Raw genomic sequence first — 23,155 nt, 5'->3', positions numbered from 1 at the left:
AATTCTAAGATGAAAATATTCCTTCACTTTTATGTTTTGTTTTATGCTTAACTTGTTCCCACAAAAAAACTTCGCAATTCTAGTTACTAAAATTTTCGGAGAAAGAAAAACACCCAACAGTTAAAAGTGGAAGAAAGGCGTTATTCAGAAAATCATTATTTCACCAGCTAGTTATGTTAACAACATGGTTGTTAAACTTCTGAATACAAAGCATATAATAGCAGTTTTTCATGTTTTTAACCTACACCGTGAGGCTTAAAGTCAGAAACAATCATTGCTCTCATCGTGTGTGTGTGGGAAGAGAGCTTGATAGACATTTAGTTTTGGAGGCATGAAAGAGAAATACAGAATGAGGCACTTTAATTGAGATAAATGAGGCTGGCAGTAAATTACAAGTTCTTCAAAGACATTTTCTTACACAGAAGGAAAAGAGCATGAATATATTCATATTGGAATATTTTTGAACCTGGTTGTTGGAAGTCATATTAGCAACTTGTGTTTGTTCATTGTTTTGTTTGACCTTTGGATTTATTTGTTTCAAACCAATTGCATTTTTCATTGTGTGAGAGAATGCCTTGTAGATACACTCAGTGGCCACTTTATTAGGTACCTCCTGAACCTATTAAAGTGGCCAGGCAGTGTGCAGTGTTGTTCAAAAGTCTTAGGCCTATAATATGACGTGTGTGTGTGTGTGTGTGTGTGCGTGTGTGTGCGTGTGTGTACATACACAGTTTTAGATGATACAGCCTCCACAGATCCCTGATCTCAACATTATTGAAGCTGTCTGGGATTACCTGGAAAGTCACAAGCAAGTAATTCAGCCAAAGTCTGAAGAAGAACTGTGGCAAGTTCTCCAAGATGCTTGGAACATTCTACCAGCCGATTTTCTTATAAAACTGCATGACCGTGAACCTAAGACAATTGATGCAGTTTTAAAGGCAAACGTTGGTCACATGAAATATTAATTTGATTTAGTTTTTTAATGTCTACTGCTCTTTATAATAATTTTTTGATACTTAGAAACTTCTTATTTCATTATTTTGAAAGCATCTTTGCTTTACAGATTTTTTTTCTTCACAAGTGCCTGAGACTTTTGCGCAGTACTGTATATTCATTGCCTTCTGCTGCTGTAGCCCATCCACTTCAAGTTTCGATGTGTAGGGTGTTCAGAGATGCTCTTCTGCACACCACTGTTGATGGTTACTTGAGTTACTGTTAGCTTGAACCAGTCTGGCCATTCTCCTTTGACCTCTCTCATTGACAAGGTGTTTTTGCCCACATAACTGCCAGACACCGGATGCTTTTTTTCCGCACCATTCTCTATAAACTCTAGAGGCTGTTCTGCATGAAAATACCAGGAGATCGGTAGTTTCTGAGATATTCTGACCACCCCATCTGGCACCAAAAAAAATCATTCCAAGGTCAAAGTTACTTAGATCACTTTTCCTTCCCATTCTGATGTTTGGTTTCAACAACAACTGAACCTCTTGACCATGTCTACAAGCTTTTACGCAGGAAGCATGTTCCCGCTGATGGGTGGGTCCAGAACCAGAGGCCACAGTTTAAGAATGAGGGGTAGGCTATTTGGAACGGAGTTGAGGAAAAACTTTTTCACCCAGAGGGTGGTGGATATATGGAATGCTCTGCCCCAGAAGGCTGTGGAGGCCAAGTCTCTGGATGCTTTCAAGAAAGAGATGGATAGAGCTCTTAAAGATAGCAGAATCAAAGGTTATGGGGATAAGGCAGGAAGTGGATACTGATTGTGGATGATCAGCCATGATCACAGTGAATGGCGGTACTGGCTCGAAGGGCCGAATGGCCTACTCCTGCACCTATTGTCTATTGAGTTGCTGCTGCATGATTCATTAGAGTCATAGAAAAGTATGGCACAGAACAGGGCCTTCTGCCCATTCAGTCTGTGTAAAGCCATTTAAGCTGCCCAGGCCCAGTCCCATTCGCCTGCACCTGGACCATAGTTGTCCCATCTCCCATCCATGCACCTATCCAAACTTTTCTTAAATGTTGCAATTGGTCTTGCATAAGCCATCTGCACTGGCATCTCAACTGATTAGATATTTGTATTAACGAGCAGGTGTACCTAATAAACTATGTGTTAATTAACTAAGTAATAGAAAGCATACACTCATACCATGCTTCACTTCATGGTGTTAGTGCATGCTAATTGTTTAATCGTGCATAAAATAATGGGAGCTAGGTAGCTTGTTTTCCCTTTGACACTGGGGATCGAGAGCCAGGAAGTATAGATTTAAAATGAGCGATACATATAAATACTGGCTTGGGAGCAGCAGGAGGAGAGCATTCAGCCTCTTGAGCTTGTCATCAATAAGATTATGGTTAATCAGACTGTAACCTCAGTTCTGCATTGTTGGATACACTCAGTAACCTTTCACTTCCTTGCCTCTCAATTGTGTATTTAAAATATCCCAAGAATCTGCTTACTCTGTCTTTTGAGTTCCAAAGGCTCTCAATCTTTGAAAGTGTTGGTTTTACAATATCTCAGTCATAGATGCGTGACTCCTTATCTTATAACAAGTGTTCCCTTATTCCAGAATCACAGTAGGAGTTATTCTCTCCACACTCGTCCTGTCAAGACTCTTCCGAATCAGGTTTAGTATCACTGACATATGGCGTGAAATTTAATTTTGTTGCAGCAGCAGTACGGTGTAGTACATAAAAATATTCTAAATTGCAATAAGTATATGCGTATAAAAACATTAAATTAAGGAATGCAAAAAGAAAGCAAAAATAATGACGTAGCGTTCAAGGGTTGGTTCATTGTCAGTTGAGAAATTTGATGGTAGCAATGAGGAGGACACATCCTGGTGATGAGGAGGAGGTGTCAAGTTTAATGACAGATGTTGCCTCTTTGAGGTATCACCTTTTGATGATGTCTTTCTTGCACCCTTCTAAACTTCAGTGGATGCGAGGAGGGGAAAAGGAACAAACTGCTGGAGGAACTTAGTAGGTCAGGCAGGACCTGTAGAGGGAAATGGAAATGGGCAGCACGATAGCGTATTGGCTAGCTTAATACTCTTCAGTGCCAGCTGTAAGTTTGGTGTTCAGCTCCTCTGCTGTCTGTAAGGAGTTTGTACATTCTCCCCATGACTGTGGGTTTCCTCCGGGTGCTCCCGTTTCCTCCCACATTCCAAAGGGGTTAGGATTAGTAAGTTGTGGGTGTGCTATGATGTGTTGGTCGTTGATGCAAACATCATATTTCGCTGTATGTTTCAATGTAGATGTGATAGATAATGAAGTTGATCTCAGGCCTGGCGGCACTGTGGAGGAAAGTGGACGGTCAACGTTTCAAGTTGAGACCATTTATCCATTTGGTCTTTTTTTGGTCCGGATTCCAGCATCTGCAGACTCTTGGTTCTCTAGTGCAGGGGTTCCCAACCTGGGGCCCGTGGACCTCTTGCTTAATGGCATTGGTCCATGGCATGAAAGAAGTTGGGAGCCCCTGTTCTGGTGGATGTAAGCCTTACCTGTCCAACTCTTCCTCAAAAGCAAACTGCTATTCCGTGTATTAATCTAGTAAATTTTCTCAGTGCTTTCACATCCTTCCTTACATAAGGAGGTCAATACTATACACAACTCCAGACGTGGCTCAGATATAAGACCATAGACATAGGAGCAGAATTAGGCCATTCAGCCCATCAAGCCTGCTCATCATTCCATCATGGCTGATTTATTATCCCTCTCAACCCCTTTTTTCCCCATAACGTTTGATGCCCTCACTAATCAAGAGCCTATCCATCTCCACTTTAAAGATACCCGATGACTTGGCTTCCTCCCCCGTCAGTCGTCCCAAACGCATCTCATGGCCAGCTCTGACAGTGGGCTGTGTGCTCTCGGGTTCATCTTCAGGCTGTTGCAATGGCGAGAAATAAGCAATTAAACCTCCGTCAGATTTTGAACCCTCTCCATCTATATTTGCATCCTTTTTCTGGTATCAGATTGGCTGAAGACCAACGACTGACATCATCATCTCCGCCGATTGGGCTGGACACCCACATGCATATTTTAGCAAGGTTGCTTCAGGTCTTGTCCGTTGAATGCTGCACTGTACACCCAGCAACTGTGTCTCTCTTGAAATATACTGGCAATGCAAATTCACATGCATATCCATATTCATTTGAGGGGGGATTGAAGGTGATGGAAGTTGCAATGAATTTTGTTTGATGCTGATCACTACTCGAGCAAAAAGAGATTGAGAGTTACAGTTTGATAAGCCTGTTTGGTTTATTTAGCTGTGCTTTCCCACAGCATGGCCGCACCTAACTCGATGGCAGCTGACTACACCTATCCAGAGATTGAATTGTTTGTCAAGGTAAGTCTTGATAAATAAAAGCAATTTAAAATTGTTTTGATATACGTGAACTATTTTATGGAATTTTGTTTCGGGTAGGTTCAAGAACAGTTACTACTCTCAACCATCAGCTCTTGAACAAAAGGGGATAACTACACTCATCTATTGAGATATTCCCACAAGCTATGATCTCACTTTAAGGACTCTTTCTCTTGTTATTTCATGTTATAGTTATTTGTTGCTATTCATTTATACTTGCATCTGCACAGTTTGTTGTCTTCAGCACTGGTTGATCTGGCATTGAATCTTGTTACTATTCCATAGATTTGCTGAGTATGCCCGCAGGAAAATGAACCTCACGGTTGTATGTAGTGGCATATATGTACCCTGCAAATAAAATTTACTTTGAACTTTAAATGTCATGCTTTGTTCAAACGTTAGCAATGTCTACCAGTGAATAACATGCTTACAGAAGGACTAGTTGGCTCAGTGCTTTAATTGCTAAAGATGACGACTTTGGAGAAAGCATAAGGATTAGCTAGAGCAGCAGTTCAATGATGGACTTCCTTCTCACCACTTTCCTCCTCGCCTGGCACCTGCCAGCTTGTACTCCTTCCCCTCTCACCCATATTTTTATTCTGGCTTCTGCCTCCTCCCTTTTCAGTCCTGATGAAAAGTCTCACCCGAAATGTCAGCTGCTCATTTCCCTGTATGGATGCTGCCTGACTTGCTGACTTGCTGCAGCATTTTGTATGCGTTGCTTAGGATTTCCCAGCACCTGCAGACCCTCTTGTGTCACAGTCTTGCCTTGTTTTATTTCAGAGATGATAGCATGGGCTACCTTGGTCATTGACACTTGCATTTGATCTCAAATTGCATTGTTGGTAGTGCTTGTGATTCCTTCTAATTTGAAGTCTTAATTAATCTTTTTATTGTGAGACTTCTCTTTGCAAGGAATGCTAACTTAAGGATTGCTTGTGAGCTTCACAGAGTTCTAAAGCAGAGGAAACTCAAATATCATGCATTTTTTAAAAAAAATCCTGGATATGCTGACTGGAAATCCCTGCCATTGCAACTAAACGACTGTTTCAGTTATAAATAGACCTAATCAAATAAAGGCTGCGGGTTTTATTTCCCAGGAGAGCATTGACAAACCAGATTTTAAATGGTAAACTGGTAATTTAATCACAATTGTTAATATACTAATTAATTAAGACTACTTAACTCCCTGTCACTATCCAGGTCTCATCAAGTATGAAATGTGACTACCTTTATGCAGTTTACTTTTTAACTTGTGTTATAAATGCACCTTATTATCTGTCAATTTATTTATGGTGATATTACTTTATGTGTGGTGTGAATATGCGCTGTGATTATTTATTTATTTATTTATTGTGATACAGCACAGAATAGGCCATCCGAGCTGTGCTGCCAGCAATCCCCCCCCCCCCCCCTGAATCCTGGCCTAATCATGGGAAAATTTACAATGTCCAGTTAACCAACTAACTGGTACGTCTTTGGAATGTGGGAGGAAACAGGAGCACGCGGAGGAAACCCATGGGGTAACGGAGGGAATACAACCTCCTTAGAGACAGTGGTGGGAATGCCCCTTGGAATGTTGTTTCGTTTGGCAGCATGCGTGTGTATGGTTGAATGACAATAAATTGGACTTGAACTATTTGCTCGAAAAGGATTGGTGCTGCAGGTAGTGCAACTGTGTTACAGCCTTAGTGGCACGGGTTCGATCCTGATCCCGGGTGCTGTCTGTGTGGAGTTTGTCTGCTCCCCTTGTGCCCGTGGATCTCACAATGTGCAAAGATTAACTGGAAATTCTGTCTGAAATAATATTTCCAGAAATGACTGGACCGCCAGCAACTTATCCACTCAGCAACATTTTCCATTTTAATGAAGGTTTTCCTAGAACAGCAAGCCTCCATTTTATAATTGTATGAACGTTAAAAATTATTTTTCACAATATAGACCAGTGGTCCCCAACCACCGGGCCGTGAGGAAACAATATGATTTGGCGATATGAGTCAGTTGCACCTTTCCTCATTCCCTATCACGCCCACTGTTGAACTTGAACGCACACGAGGTCATTACACATGCGTCATCCATGTCAGCGCGGGAAGAAGATCAACTTCTCGAGCTTGCAAATGACGCTAATTTTCAATCCATGTCAGTACTCTGCCCCCAATACCATGTGCCCTAATTTTGCCCACTAATCTCCTATGTGGGACTTTATCAAAGGTACACTACATCCACTGGCTCTCCCTTGTCCATTTTCATAGTTACATCCTCAAAAAATTCCAGAAGATTAGTCAAGCACGATTTCCCCTTCGTAAATCCATGCTGACTTGGACCTATCCTGTTACTGCTATCCAAATGTGTCGTAATTTCATCTTTTATAATTGACTCCAGCATCTTTCCCACCACTGACGTCAGGCTAACCGGTCTGTAATTCCCTGTTTTCTCTCTCCCTCCTTTCTTGAAAAGTGACCACTGAGTATAGAGCATAGAATATGCAAAGGGTCTTCAGCCTTCGATGTTGCGCTGAACTAAACTAATAATTAAACTTCTAACTAAACTAACCTCTTCTGTTCCTCCATTCTCTGCACACTTATATGCCTATCAAAGAACACCTCTTGAATACCTGTTTTGTACCAGCCTACACCAGCTCTACTGGCAGTGCATTTCAGTGACCCTCCAAAAAAAAACAACTTGCTTAGATATTTGTATTAATGAGCAGGTGTACAAGTGTGCCTAATAAAATAGCCTCTGAGTGTACGTGTGTTGCTCGAACAGCTTCTGATTGGTGAAAATATCAAGCATTGAATGTTGATTTGCAGTAGGCTCCTTAATTTTTCTGTTAGTTACCCAGTTGACAGGCGCTCAGAAAATCTCCAGAAAGGAAAGTTCCTGACCCATTTTTTTTTTTTTGTTGTGTTGTATAGGCTGGTGGAGACGGTGAAAGCATTGGAAACTGCCCATTCTCCCAGCGGCTCTTTATGATCCTTTGGCTTAAGGGTGTGATATTTAATGTCACCACAGTCGACCTGAAGAGGTAAATGTCTTACAAATATTTATTCTCCCTGTAAATGCCAGTTAAGTTTTAACAGAGTGGATTCAGTCCTAAATCAACATTTCAACTATAATATATAGGAGCAGAGTTAGGCCATTCAGCCCATCAAGTCTGCTCTGCCATTCCATCATGGCTGATTTGTTGTCCCTCTAAACTCCATTGTCTTGCCTTCTCCCTGTAGCCTTTGACATCCTTACTAATTAAGAAACTATCGAACTCCGCTTTAAATATACCTAATGACTTAGCAATGAATTGCAGTTTCACCACTCTCTAGTTAAAGAAATTCCTCCTCATCCCTGTTCTAAAGGGATGTCGTATTCTGAGGCTCTGCCCTCTGGTCCTAGACTACGCTACAATAGGAAATATCCTTTCCACAACCACTCTGTCTAGGCCTTTCATTTATTCCTATGGAGATGTATTTCCTTGCGATATCTAAAATGATTTGTGGAAAACTTAACATGATTCAAGTTTATTTACTTTGTGTACATAGAAGCATACCGTGATATATGTGGATTGCATTAACAATGAACACACTCAAGGGCATGTTGGGGGCAGCTTGCAAATGTCACCACATATTGCAGCACCAGCAAAGAATAACCAGAAAGCTTAGCTGAACAATACAGAGCACAAAACAGAATACGACAAGTCACAAAAGCAAATGTTGCTTTCTTCTATCCACACCCATACACAGTCCTCTAACTCCAAAACAGTCCATATTCTCCAGCCTTCAGTGCACCGGGATTCGGTGTGGGCATGCAGGCATTGAGCCTTCGACTGCCCCAGCAGACTTGCAGAGATTCATAGTCTCAGGGCTTCCGGTCAATGGGCCTCAATTTCTGGACCTCCGATTCAATCCATGGGCCTCGATTCCTGTTCAAAGATGCTTTTTGCACAGCATGAGTATAGCTGACTGCATGGTGTGGATTGAGCTCCTCACTTCTCCTTTGAAATTACTTCATCTCTTTTTAAATGTATGCCCTCTGGTGTTAGACATTTCAATCCTTGGTAAAAGATATTGTCTACTCTATCTATGCCTCTCTCAATCTAATAAACTTCTATCAGATCTCCACTTGTCCAGAGAAAACAACCCAACTTTGTCCAAACTCTCATTATGGCATATGCCCTCTAATTCAGGCAGCATCACAGTAGACTCCTTCTGCACCCTCCCCAAAGTTTCGACATCCTTCCTATAGTGGGGTGACGAGGACTGTCTGCAATACTGCAGATATGGCCTAACTAGAGTTTTATAAAGCTGTAACATAACTTCCTGACTTTTGAACTCAGTGCCTTGACCAATAAAGACAAGCACACCATATGCCTCCTTAAACACCCTATCAACCTGTGTAGCCACTTACAGGAAGCTATGAACTTAGACCCCAGAATCAATCTGCTCAGTACGCTGTTAAGGATCTTGCCCTTAGCAGTGTACTGTCTCCTTACATTTGACCTACCAAGCTGCAACGCCTCATCTTTGGCCGGATTAAACTCCATCTACTATTTCTCCACCTATATCTGCAACTGATCTGACTGGAGATTGTTTGAGCGATCCAGCGCTTTGCTGTCTTCAAGAAGATTTCAGGAAGCAAGTACATACTTGGACGGTCTTCAGGTGAAGAAACTTCAAGATGAGGCGCGAGCCAATGTTTGACTCAATTTCGCCGATTGACGCATCCATTATTGGTGATGAAGCCGTTGAAGAATATTTGAGGCAAATGCTGAAGGTGAATGAGAGTACAGCTTCGACTGCCTTCCCTTTGTTCACTGCTGTGAAGGAGTCTTTGAGCGGCCTATCACTGCACGGCGTGCTGTGGCAGACGAGTAGACCTCTGTGCTCGTGGTGTCTCTCTCTTTCATCGATGAAGGAAGACTTATTGTGGTTCTGCGTTACGGATTGGACTATTGCGTTTATGGACTGTGGACTCTCTCAGTCTTATTGTTTTTATATACTTTGTTTTTTGCCCATTTCTTTCTGTTTTGTTATGTGAGGGGAGGTGATTTGGGGTCAGTGTTCTTGTTGCATTTCATGTGGGGGGAAGTGGAGTTTGGGGTGTTGATGATTGGGATGCCACTTTTTTTGTGCGGGGATGGTGGGCTTGATGCTCCTCTCTGAATGACTTTCGTGTTCTATTTGGAGAAGATGAATCTCAGAGCTGTACTTCTGAATAAAATCAATCAAGTTAGTAAGACATGACTTGCTCCAAGCAAAATTTCGCTGGCTGTCCCTAATTAGGCTATGTTTATCCTTGGAAGGGCATTCAGGACATCACCAACTACAGGACAACATCACCTGTCTGTGCTGGTGATGCCTCCCTCCCAGATGCATTGAACAACTTCTACGCTCGTTTCGAGGCGGAAAATGACATGGTGGCGAGGAAGACCACTCCTCCTCCAAATCACAAGGTGCTGTGTCTTACCATGGCTGATGTGAGGAAAACTCTCCTCAGGGTGAACCCACAGAAGGCTGCTGGACCAGGCAATATTCCTGGCAGAGTGCTCAGAGGATGTGCAGACCAGCTGGCAGATGTTCGCACTGACATCTTCAACATCTCCCTGAGCAGCACCGTTGTTCCAATGTGCTTCAAGGCCGCCCCCATCGTCCCCGTGCTGAAGAAGTCTTCAGTGTCCTGCCACGATGACTATCATCCCATTGCACTCACATCAATCATCATTAAGTGTTTCGAGAGGCTCGTCATGAGGTGCATCAAGACCCTGCTGCCACCCTCACTGGACCCCCTGCAGTTCACGTACCGTCCCAACCACTCAACAGATGACGCCATCGCCACCTCCCTCCACCTGGACAAAAAAGACACTTACGTTCGAATGCTGTTCATAGACTTCAGTTCAGGATTCAACACAATCATTCCTCAGCACCTGATTGGAAAGCTGAAACTGCTGGGCCTGAACATCTCCCTCTGCAACTGGATCCTAGACTTCCTGACTGGGAGACCTCAGTCAGTCCGGATTGGAAGCAGCATCTCCAACACCATCACACTGAGCACGGGGGCCCCCCAGGGCTGTGTGCTCAGTCCACTGCTGTTCACTCTGCTTCCCACGACTGTGCAGCGATATACAGCACGAATCACCATGGTGGGTCTCAGCAGCAAGAATGATGAGTCAGCATACAGAAAGGAGGTGCAGCGGCTAACAGACTGGTGCAGAGCCAACAACCTGTCTCTGAATGTGAACCAAACAAAAGAGATGATTGTTGACTTCAGGAGAGCACGGAGAGACTACTCTCCACTGAACATTGACGGCTCCTCCATTGAGATCATTAAGAGCACCAAATTTCTTGGTGTTCACCTGGCGGAGAGTCTCACCTGGTCCTTCAACACCAGCCCCATAGCCAAGAAAGTCCAGCAGCGTCTCTGCTTTCTGCGATGGCTGAGAAAAATCCATCTCCCACCCCCATCCTCACCACATTCTACAGAGGTTGTATCAAGAGCATCCTGAGCAGCTGCATCACTGCCTGGTTCGGGAATTGCGCCATCTCAGATCGCAAGACCTGGCAGCGGATAGTGAGGTCAGCTGAGAAGATCATCGGGGTCTCTCTTCCCGCCATTACAGACATTTACACCACACGTTGCACCCGTAAAGCCAACAGCATTGTGAAGGACTCCACGCACCCCTCATACAAACTCTTCTCCCTCCTGCCATCTGGCAAAAGGTACCGAAGCATTTAGGCTCTCACGACCAGACTGTGCAACAGTTTCTTCCCCCAAGCCATCAGACTCCTTAATACCCAGAGCCTAGACTGACACCTACATCATTATTATTATATAGTAATTTGTCCTCTATGGGCCTAATGTCTTGTTTATTATTTATTGTACTGCCCTGCACTGTTTTGTGCCCTTTACGTAGTCATGTGTAGGTCTGTAGTCTCGTGTACCTTTTGTGTTGTTTTACTTAGTCTGGTTTAGCCTTGTGTTATCTCACTTAATCTAGTGTAGTTTTGTGTTGTTTCATGTAGCACCATGGTCCTGGAGGAATGTTGTTTCGTTTTTACTGTGTACGGTCAAAATGACAATTAAAAAATGACTTGAGTTGACTTGACTTGTCTCTTGTTACCTTGAAACTTCAGGAGTTGTGGTCACTGTTCCCTAACTGCTCAACCACTGGAAGGTCAGTGACCTGGCCAGGCTCATTACTAAACACCCAGTCCAGTACAACCCCTCCTTTTGTTGGACTATCTACATATTGATTTAAGAAACCTTTGTGAATGGACCTAACAAATTCTGATGCATCTAAACCTCTTGCACCAAAAAGGTCCCAGTTTATATTAGGGAAGTTTATGTTCCCCATGACAACAGCCCTATGGTTTTTACCTCTTTCCTTAATCTGCCTGTATATCTGTTCCTCAAGGTCCCAGTGTCTATTGGGGGGTCTGTAGTACAACCTCATCCGTGATTACACCTTTCCTGTCTTTGAGTTCTACCCACAAAGACTCATTATGTCCATTATGTCCCCTCTGAATGCAGTTGTGGTTATTGTCCCTGATTAGTAGGGCAACTCTTTTCCCCCTTCCACTTCACCTCCCTCTCTATCTTTTCTAAAATATCAAAAGCCTGGGACATTAAGCACCCATTCCTGTCCCCCTCTCAACCAAGTCGCTATAATGGCCACAACATCATAGTTTCATGTACTGATCCATACTCTATCTTCATCATCTCTACCCATAATACCCCTAGTGTTAAAATACACATACTTCAAACTAACTATTCCATTGTATCTATTACTTTGCTCCTGCCCATTTTTACTGGGCCTGACATCTATCTTCTTCTCTATCCCTCCACCTTCTGACCTGCTTCTCTGGTTCTCATCTCCCAGTCAAGCTAGTTTAAACCTTTCCATAGAGCACTTACAAACTTCCTGGCCAGGATAGTCAGAGAAAAGTACAGGACAGAACAGAAACAAGACCTTCAGCCCATTTAGTGCGTGCCGAACCATATAAACTGCCTGCTCCCATCGACCTGGATCAGGAGCACAGCCTTCCATACTCCTCCCATCCATGGACCTATCCAAACTTCACTTGCGTGTAGAAATCGAGCTTGCATGCTCCACGCGAGCTCGATTTCAACATTGGTTCCCTCCGGTTTAGATGCACCCATCCCTCTTGTACAGGTCACCTCTGCCCCAGAAGAGGTCTCAATGACCCAAGAACCTGGAGCCCTGGCCCCGGCACCAGTTACTCAGCCACTCATTCATCTGTACTGTCATCAGCATTAATTTTTGCCATGCCTGGCTCTGCTGAGGGTTAATGCATTGAGACAGGTGGTTATAACTTGTCAACAACTAGTAGAAGGCAAGATAGATGTATAATGTTGAGTTAAATATATATTTGTTCTTTTTCGGCCTGAACTTATGAGTTTAATGATTCTGGTTTGTGGAATGTGACAGATCTGCCGACGTGGGTTTGGCTTGTTGACTAGAGCATAGAACACTGAGCAAGTATAGCATGGTACGGACCCTTTGGACCACAATGTTGTGCCAGCCTTTAAACCTACCCTAAGATCAAGCTAATCCTTCCCTCCTCAATATCCCTCCATTTTCCTTTCTTCCTGCACCCACCTAAGAGTCTCTTAAGACTCTAAGGTACTTGGAGCTATGATGTTGTGGCCATGACAGAGACTTGGATGGCTCAGGGACGGGAATGGTTACTTCAAGTGCCGGGTTTTAGATGTTTCAGAAAGGACAGGGAGGGAGGCAAAAGAGGTGGGGGCGTGGCACTGTTGATCAGAGATAATGTCAGAAAAGGTGCACGCCATAAAGGGATTGTCTACAGAGTCTCTGTGGGTGGGAGTTAGGAACAGGAAGGGGTCAGTAACTTTACTGGGTGTTTTTTATAGGCTGCCCAATAGTAACAGGGATATCGAGGAGCAGATAGGGAAACGGATCCTGGAAAGATGTAATAATAACAGAGTTGTCGTGATGGGAGATTTTAATTTCCCAAATATCAATTGGCATCTCCCTAGATCAAGGGGTTTAAATGGGGTAGAGTTTGTTAGGTGTGTTCAGGAAGGTTTCTTGACATAATATATAGATAAACCTCCAAGAGGAGAGACTGTACTTGATTTGGTATTGGGAAATGAACCTGGTCAGGTGTCAGATCTCTCAGTGGGAGAGCATTTTGGAGACAGTGATCACAATTCTATCTCCTTTACAGTAGCATTGGAGAGAGATAGGAACAGCCAAGTTAGAAAAGCATTTAATTGGAGTAAGGGGAATTATGAGGCTATCAGCCAGGAAATTAGAAGCTTAAATTGGAAACAGATGTTCTCAGGAAAAAGTACGGAAGAAATGTGGCAAATATTCAGGGGATATTTGTGTGGAGCTCTGCATAGGTACGTTCCAATGAGATAGGGAAGTTATGGTAGGGTAATAAAGGCTGTAATAAATCTAGTCAAGAAGAAGAGAAAAGCTTACAAAAGGTTCAGAGAGCTAGGTAATGTTAGAGATTTAGAATATTATAAGGCTAATAGGAAGGAGCTTAAAAAGGAAATTAGGAGAGCCAGAAGGGGCCATGAGAAGGCCTTGGCGGACAGAATTAAGGAAAACCCCAAGGCATTCTACAAGTATGTGAAGAGCAAGAGGCTAAGACGTGAAAGAAAAGGACCTATTAAGTGTGACAGTGGGAAAATATGTATGGAACCGGAGGAGATAGCAGAGGTATTTAATGAATACTTTACTTCAGTATTCACTATGGAAAAGGATCTTGGTGATTGTAGTGACGACTTGCAGCAGACTGAAAAGCTTGAGCATGTAGATATTAAGAAAGAGGATATGCTGGAGCTTTTGGAAAGCATCAAGTTGGATAAGTCGCCGGGAACGGATGAGATGTACCCCACGCTACTGTGGGAGGCAAAGGAGGAGATTACTGAGCCTCTGGCGATGATCCTTGCATCATCGATGGGGACGGGAGAGGTTCTGGAGGATTGGAGGTTGCGGATGTTGTTCCCTTATTCAAGAAAGGGAGCAGAGGTAATCCAGGAAATTATAGACCAGTGAGTCTTACCTCAGTGGTTGGTAAGTTGATGGAGAAGATCCTGAGAGGCAGGATTTATGAACATTTGGAGAGGCATAATATGATTAGGAGTAGTCAGCATGGCTTTGTCAAGGGCAGGTCGTGCGTTACGAGCCTGATTGTATTTTTTGAGGATGTGACTAAATACGTTGATTAAGGAAGAGCGGTAGATGTAGTGTATATGGATTTCAGCAAGGCATTTGATAAGGTACCCTATGCAAGGCTTATTGAGAAAGTAAGGAGGCATGGGATCCAAGGGGACATTGCTTTGTGGATCCACAACTGGCTTGCTCACAGAAGGCAAAGAGTGGTTGTAGAGGGGTCATATTCGGCATGGAGGTCGGTCACCAGTGGTGTGCCTCGGGGATCTGTTCTGGGACCTTTACTCTTTGTGATTTTTATAAATTACCTGAATGAGGAAATGGAGGGATGGGTTGGTAAGTTTGCTGATGACACAAAAATTGGAGGTGTTGTGGATAGTGTGGAGGGCTGTCAGAGGTTACAGCGGGCCATTGTTAGGATGCAAAACTGGGCTAAGAAGTGGCAGGTGGAGTTCAACTCAGATAAGTGTGAGGTGGTTCACTTTGGTAGGTCAAATATGATGGCAGACTATAGTATTAATGGTAAGACTCTTGGCAGTGTGGAGGATCAGAGGGATCTTGGGGTCTGAGTCCATAGGACACTCAAAGCAACTGCGCAGATTGACTCCGTGGTTAAGAAGGCGTACGGTGTATTAGCCTTCATCAATAGTGGAATTCAATTTAGGAGCCGAGAGGTAATGTTGCAGCTATATAGGACCCTGGTCAGACCCCACTTGGAGTACTCAGTTCTGGTCACCTCACTACAGGAAGGATGTGGAAGCCGTAGAAAGTGTTCAGAGGAGATTTACAAGGATGTTTTCTGGATTGGGGAGCATACCTTATGAGAATAGGTTGAGTGAACTTGGCCTTTTCTCATTGGAGCAACAGAGAATGAAAGGTAATCTGACAGGGGTGTATAAGATGATGAGAGGCATTGATCATGTGGATAGTCAGAGGCTTTTTCCCAGGGCTGATATGGTTGCCACAAGAGGACACAGTTTTAAGGTGCTGGGGAGTAGGTACAGAGGAGATCTCAGGGGTAAGTTTTTTACTCAGAGGGTGGTGGAGGTGGATATGATAGGGTCTTTTAAGAGTCCTTTAGATAAGTACATGGAGCTTAGTAAAATAGAGGACTATAGGTAAGCCTAATACTTTCTAAAGTAGGGACATGTTCGGCAGAACTCTGTCGGCCGAAGGGCCGGTATTGTGCTGTAGGTTTTCTCTGTTTATCTATGTTTTTTTAAAATTTCCCTAATGTATCTGCCTCTACGACCACCTCTGGTAGTACGTTCAATGCACCCACTACACTCTCTTTCAGAAAAATAAACCTACTTCTCTTCTGAAAGCCCTTCTGTACTTTTTTCCATTCACCTCAACACTACACCTGACAGTATTAGCCAATTCTGCTCTAGGCAGGGAAATCTGCTGTACACTCTATCAGTGTCTCTTATCATCTTGTATACTTCTATCAAAATATCTCTCATCTTCCTTTGCTCCAAAGAGATTCGTCCTAGCTTCTGCTCGTGTGACATGTTCTCTAACCCAGGCAGTATCCCGATAAGTTGCCTCCACACCTGAAATTATGCATTTAATGATTCTGGCTTGCAGAAAGCTTCTCTCTAAAGCTTCCACATCCTTCCTATAATTAGGAGACCAGAACTCCCAAGTGATCTAGCCAGATTTTTATAGAGCTGTGACATTAACTTGCAGCTCTTGAACTCAGTCCTCCAACTAATGAGGCCCATCACTCCATACCCCTTCTTAAGCACCCTATTAACTTGCATGGTAACCTTGTGAGGGCTCTGTGGGTGTGGACCCTAGATACTTCTGTTCCTCCACACTGCTCTAAATTCTGCCGTTAACCTTGTACTTTACCTTAAAGTTTGACTTTCCAAAGTGAATCAGTTCACACTTTTCTGGATTAACCTCCATTTTCTACTTCTCAGCCCAGCCCTGTATCCTGTTGTAACCTATGACGATCTTTTACACTGCCCACAACACCACCGACATTTGTACCATCTGCAAACTTACTAACCCGCCCTCCCACTTCCTCATGAAAGTCATTTAGAAAAATCACAAAGAGTCGAGTGGTCCCAGAACAGATCCCTGCAGAAGTCTGGGCTCTAGACAGAATATACCTCGTGACTAGTTTGTATCAGAACTAAGAATGCAGTCCAATGTGTTTAATGAGCTTGATTTCCAATTTTAAAAGCTGAAGAGCAGCAAGTAAAATAAACATATAGAAAGATGCAAAGCTCCAAGCCACTTCCTCTTGCCTGAAGCGCAAAGGCCCGAAATGTAAAGACACCATATTTGTCTCAGGATCTCTAGATAAGTTCTTGTTCTGTTCGATGACATGGCTCAGAAAGGGGAGCAATTTTCAACGTATTCAGACAAGTGCGAGCATATATTATCGTGCTCTGTGAAACTGTGTGCAGGAAATATGTTGTATTTTGAACTTGAGTAGTCACAGTAGGGTTGCCAACTGTCCTGTATTAGCCGGAACATCCTTTATATTGGGCTAAATTGGCTTGTCCCATACGGGACCACCCTTGTCCCATATTTCCCTCGCTAAGGTGGAGCGTTCCTTTGAAACCGTTTGAAAGCTGAAATGGCGTAAAGTGCAGAGGCAATTACCATTAATTTATATGGGAAAAATATTTGAGTGTTCCCAGACCCAAAAAATAACCTACCAAATCATGCCAATAACACATAAAACCTAAAATGACACTAACATATTGTAAAAGCAGGAATGATATAAATGCACAGCCTATATAAAGTAGAGATATAGTGTATCAGAATCGGGAAGATTAAGCCAAAATCAGTTTGTAGAAAAAAATCGGCATGTACACGCATGCGCATGTCACGCATGTGCACACAGGTGCCCACGCAAGGCTTCATGGTCATGGTAGTTTTTCTCAGGATAAACACAAGTGTCCCGTATTTGACTGCTACTTTTGTCCCTTATTTGGGAGTGAGAAAGTTGGCAACCCTAAGTCACAGGCAAATTAGAATTGTTACAAGTGTTCCCCGCTTTTCAAACTTCCGCTTTACGAAACCTCACTGTTATGAAAGTCCTACATTAGTTTCCTGTTTTCGCTAACAGAAGGTCTTTTCACTGTTACGGAAAAAAACAGCGTGTGATAAAAGCAGCGCATCCACGCGCCCCGAGCGGCCGCTCTCCCCTGGATTTGGAACAGCATTCTTGCTGGCTTTGCTTAAGCACATGCTTGTGAGCAGCTGTTTGCAAGATGAGTTCTAAGGTATCGGAAAAGCCTAAAAGGACTCGTAAGGGCGTTGCACTTAGTGTAAAACTAGACATAATTAAGCGTTTCGATTGTGGTAAACAAAGTGAGGACGAAGTGAGTTTGGCTTGTGGAAGTTGACGAAGATGATGTTGAAGAGGTTTTGGCATCTCATGACCAAGAACTGATAGATGAAGAGCTGATGCAATTGGAAGAGGAAAGGATAACAATCGAAACCGAATGCAGTAGCGAAAGTGAAGTCGTCCAGGAACTGAACATGAAGCAACTGCGTGAAATTTTCGCTGCAATGAGAAGTACGACTTTAATTTTGAAAGGATACGTCAGTTTAGGGCATAGTTGCAGGATGGTTTGAGTCCTTACAAAGAACTGTATGATCTAAAAATGCGCAAGGCTAAGCAGTCAAGCAAGCCTTCCACATCAGCCACAGCAGACGACGAATCTCGACCTTCAACATCGAGGCAGGCAGATGACCTGCCTGCCCTGATGGAAACAGACAACGAAATGACACCTCTGATCGCCTCTGATCTGGGCCGACATTTACATGCCGGGCGGCACCTAATTAATTAGCTTGTTTATTTCAGCTTTTTTCTTAAAGATGTGCTGGGTGCGTTCCAGCCACCGCTGTACCCCTGCATTCTTCGTGGATCGGTATCGGTTCGCTGCCCGGAGGGTGGGGGCCACTGCACCACCCCAGCCTGCGACGACTCAGCCTAACACACCATCATCAATGTGCTCGGCGCTGTCTTCCTGATTCCCATAAGTGATACTACACTGCACATACATTATTTCTACTTCATATAGGCTGTGTATTTTTATGTGTTATTTGGTATGATTTGGCAGCTTCATAGCTTAAAGGTTACTGGAGAGAGTGTTTCTGCTGAGAGTGCTTGCGTGAGATTTCCGCTTCGGCGAACAGTTCAGTAATGATTGTGGAAAAGTATTTCTACTTTATATAGGCTGTGTATTTATCATATCATTCCTGCTTTTACTATATGTTACTGTTATTTTTAGGTTTTATGTGTTATTTGGCATGATTTGGTAGGTTATTTTTGGGTCTGCAAATGCTCACAAAATTTTCCCATATAAATAAATGGTAATTGCTTCTTCGCTTTACGACATTCCGGCTTACGAACCGTTTCATAGGAACGCTCTACCTTCGGATGGTGGGGGAAACCTGCAATACTTTTTCATTCTGTTGTTTAAATTGACACCTCTTTTGACGCACAATGTATTCCAAGTCACTGGAAGTCACATTTTTTAAAAAGTGTTACTTAGATTTACCTCTACAAATATGACAACACTACAAGAAACACTTTTATTGGTTGAATCTAACTTGTGCTGTATCCTAGCTTCTTCCCCCTTCCTTTCCAGTTCTGGTGAAGGGTCTTGGCCCGAAATAGCAACTGTTTATTCCTCTCCATAGATGCTGCCTGACCTGCTGAGTTCCTCCAGCTGTTCGTGTGGACTCGATTAAGAAAGAAGCTCCATGCTTTTCTGTAGCTTCTCAGTCGCCCTTGCTTTGATTCTTGTGTCTCGCTCCTTGCGGTTTGGGTTGCAGGTCAGAGCTTTGAGAGCGGTGGTTCTCAAGGGACATGGTAGTTGAATGGAAAACGAGGTGCCTCTTCTTATTACCGCAATCAGGGACGAGGTCACACATCCTCAATGCTTTAGGATCAGTTTCTGCCCCTCCCATCAGATTTTATGTTTCTGAAAGGACAGTGAACCATCCCATGAGCACCACCTCACAGTTTTTGCTCTTTTTTGCACTTATTTAATGTACTTTTAATTTATATTGTTGCAATTTATAGTTCTTAAATGTATGGTACTGTAATGCTGCCACAACACAGCACATTTTATGATATATAGCAATGATATTAAAGCTGATTGGGATTCTGTCGTCAAGAGTAGTTCCCCAGTTCAACTTTCTTACAAAGGAGAATAGTGACACCTAGTGATGGTGTCTGGTAATTGCTCTGGTGAAAGTATTCTGTGTGGTTTCCCAATGCCTGGATATGAATTCTTGCCCCCTCTCTTCAATTATCCTTTAAGCTGTTGTCTATCATTGAGGCCACTGAGTTAATACAAGTTAAAACTTTAATTTGTATTGAGCAAGAATGTTGTTAAAGCAGGTAATTCTCCACACTCTATGCACCTTAATGTCATAATGGTTTTCTGTTTATACAGTTCAATACATGGGTGTAGAATTTCATTTTGAAAGGATGTTCAAATATTGTCCAGTGCCTTTAACTCATCATAATAACATTTATGTGTGATTCTTACAGAGACATGGTCTAATGTTTCTCTAAACTGGGATAAATTTGGGCATGGAAATCAATGTTAAGACCAGTGTAAGATTGTATGTAGTTTCCAAAAATGAAACTGTTTAAGTGCAATTTGAAAATAATTGGTTAATTATTGATGGTTATTGGGTTTACTGAGAAATCCTTGTACAGTATGTGCATTGATTGCTGATTGGAGTTACTGGACAGAGACTCCCAGAGTTACACAGCCCCTTGGCACAGTTCATCCATGCCAGCCGAGTTGTCTACCTCAGCTGCCTACCTGACTTCCGCCAACATTGTGTGTGTGTGTGTGTGTGTGTGGCTAGTCCCATTTGCTTGTGTTTGGCCCATATCCCTCTACACCTTTCCTATTCAGGTACCCATCCAAATGCAGGAATTGTACCTGCCTCTACCACTTTCAAATCTCTTACTAACTCTTCCTTCAGTTAGTCCTGACGAAGGGTCTCGGCCTGAAATGTCGACTGTACCTCTTCCTAGAGATGCTGCCTGGCCTGCTGCGTTCACCAGCAACTTTGATGTGTGTTGCCTCTACCACTTGTTCTGGCCGTTCATTCTACATCAGAGTGGAAAAATTTGCTTCTCAGGTCCCTTTTAACCTTTCCCCTCTCACCTTAAATATATACCCTCTAGTTTAGACTCCCCTCCCTGGTGAAAGGTCCCTTAAGGTTGTTGTAGCTGGGGGTGATAATGGGAACAAGCTCCCTCTACCTATTAAATGCTCCCAATGGCGTGCGTCTCAAATAGCTGAGGACAACCAAGTCCAGCTCCTGGCCCTCATGTGTGACTTAGCTACTAATCCCGGTAGAAACGTTTCTACTGACAGGAGAAGGGGGCGAAGGCGGGTTACTGGTGCCTTAAAACCAGTTGCTTTGGGCGGATGGGGTTTGTCAGCCCTGGTTAGCAGCCCACATAGGAGAAGGGAAACTCTAATTTCAAACCTCTGCTGCCTTGTGGCTATACTCACTCCTGGGAGAGGCTTCAGGAGTAAACCCTGAGGGAAAAATCCAGAGCTGGAGTCTCTAAGGCAGTCCTACATTGAGTTCAGTGTTGACTGCCAACTTCTGAGGTGCTGCTCTTACCAAACTCTATCAGCCTCTGCCATTCCTTTGGGTTCATCAGATGCGTGGAGAGGGAACGTGCTACATGGGCAACAGCTTGTTCCCCATATCATACTGCCGTGGCTTGGTAATCTGGACAACTAGGAACCAACGCTGACCAGTGGGGGCCCTCGCCCAGTGAAGAAGATGACTATCTACCCTATCTCTGCCCCTCATTCTTTATAAACTCTGCAAGACACCTCAGCTTCAGCACATCAATGGGTCGATAAAGTTAGGTCAACAACTGATAAATTTGTAAATTCTAAAACTTAAGCACTAATAAAATCTTAGTATGTAACTCTAGCAAAGATATCATAACATATGGAGATGCAAGAGACTGCAGATACTGGAACTGGGGCAAAATAAAGTTCTGGAAGAACTCAGCGGGTCAGTCAGCACCTGTGGAGGCAGAAGGATATCTGATGTCACAAGAGAACCTACAGAGGAGAGGTTTAACACACTGACACAGTGGTGCCAAGAAAACAACCTCTCTCTCAGTGTCCAAAAAACAAAAGGGCTGATTGAAGATTACAGGAGGAACGGAGACAGGCTTGGCCCCAATCAACATCAGTGGGACTGCAGTTGAGAGGGTTTAGTAGTTTCAAGTTCCTCAGTATACACATCATAGAAGATCTCATCTGGACTGTACACACTGGCTGTGTGGTTAAAATAAAAGCACAACAGCGTCTCTTCCACCTCAGGTGACTGAAGAAGTTTGGCATGAGTCCCCAAATCCTCAAGACCTTCTACAAGGGCACCACGGAGAGCAGCCTGGCTGGCTGTATCACTGCCTGGTACGGGAACTGCACCCTTGATCACAGGGTACTGCAGAGGGTGGTATGGACAGCCCAGCGCATCTGTGGATGTGAACTTCCCTCCACAGAGGACATTTACGGCAGCAGGTACATAAAGAAGGCATGGAAGATCATCAGGGACACCAGTCACCCCAACTCTTTCAGCTGCTTCCGTCTGCCAAATGCTACCACAGCATTAAAGCCAGGACCAACAGGCTATGGGACAGCTTCTTTCTACAAGCCATTAAACTTTTAAATTCACATGTCTGTACATTGTGACGGAGTCATAATGCAAAGGTTTTTACTCCCTCAGGTTGTGGGACAGATGTAAGATTTCAGTAAGTTCAAGTTCAAATTCAAACATGTTAATTAATATAGTTCAGGGGTTTCAAACCTTTTTTATGCCATGGACCTCTACCGTTAACCGAGGGGTCTGTGAAGCCCAGGTTGGGAACTCCTGATATACTCCATCAGGAAGTACCTACGTCTTTCAAATAATTTTTGCAGAGAGTTCTATAAGGAGAAGTGAGCTCCTTTTGCTTGGGTTCAATTTCCTTCTGCCTCTTTGAATCGCAAGAGACAATTTTCCATACGAACGAGGTGACATTGGCATTTGTCTTTTTGCTCGTTTTATTGATCACAGTCATACCAGTTATGTAAGTAAGAGTAGAGAGTCTTTGTGCAGTATCGCATTGAGAATCGCATTGTTTCTCTTCAGGAAGCCTGCCGATTTGCAAAATCTGGCTCCTGGCACCAATCCTCCATTTTTGACCTTCAATGGAGAGGTGAAAACAGATGTTAACAAGATAGAAGAGTTCCTGGAAGAAAAGTTGTTGCCACCAAGGTGAGTCTTCACGCACTTCAGATTCAGGTTCGGTTATTTATCAATACATCGAAACTTGCAGTGAAATGTGTTATTTGTGTTGAAGGCTAACACAAACTAAGGATGTGATGGACAAAGAAAGACCATTGTAGAGAGGCAGGACATTGGCACAGCTGCCGGTGCATAATCCTGACTTCCGAAGCGTCCGGGTTTGTTTATTTATTGAGGTACAGACGGAAAAGGCCCTTCCGGCCGTTCGAGCCATGCCACCCAGCAACCACTGATTTAACCCTGGCCTAATCACGGGGCAATTTACAATGACCAATTAACCCACCAACCGGTACGTCTTTGAAAGTGGGAGGAAA

At 43.5% G+C, this 23,155-nt stretch overlaps 1 protein-coding gene across 2 annotated transcripts in view; it reads left to right on the top strand.

Annotated features, from left to right (window-relative positions):
• LOC140199727 (chloride intracellular channel protein 4) overlaps window positions 1-23,155 on the top strand; it is a 74,258-nt gene that overhangs the window by 35,841 nt on the left and 15,262 nt on the right. The window contains exons 1-3 of one of the 2 annotated variants that reach the window (XM_072262205.1): window positions 4,093-4,348; window positions 7,282-7,391; window positions 22,686-22,811. In XM_072262205.1, coding sequence (XP_072118306.1) covers window positions 4,286-4,348; window positions 7,282-7,391; window positions 22,686-22,811 — 299 coding nt within the window. In that variant the 5' untranslated portion in view covers window positions 4,093-4,285. Of the gene's footprint in view, window positions 1-4,092; window positions 4,349-7,281; window positions 7,392-22,685; window positions 22,812-23,155 lie in introns of those variants that run through there. The other variant, XM_072262204.1, reaches the window with a different exon arrangement.

Source organism: Mobula birostris, chromosome 6, assembly GCF_030028105.1.
Source record: "Mobula birostris isolate sMobBir1 chromosome 6, sMobBir1.hap1, whole genome shotgun sequence".
In the NCBI taxonomy this organism is placed as follows: Eukaryota; Metazoa; Chordata; class Chondrichthyes; order Myliobatiformes; family Myliobatidae; genus Mobula; species Mobula birostris.
The sequence above is the reverse complement of the archived record's forward strand: the minus strand, read 5'-3'. Positions and strand labels throughout refer to the sequence as shown.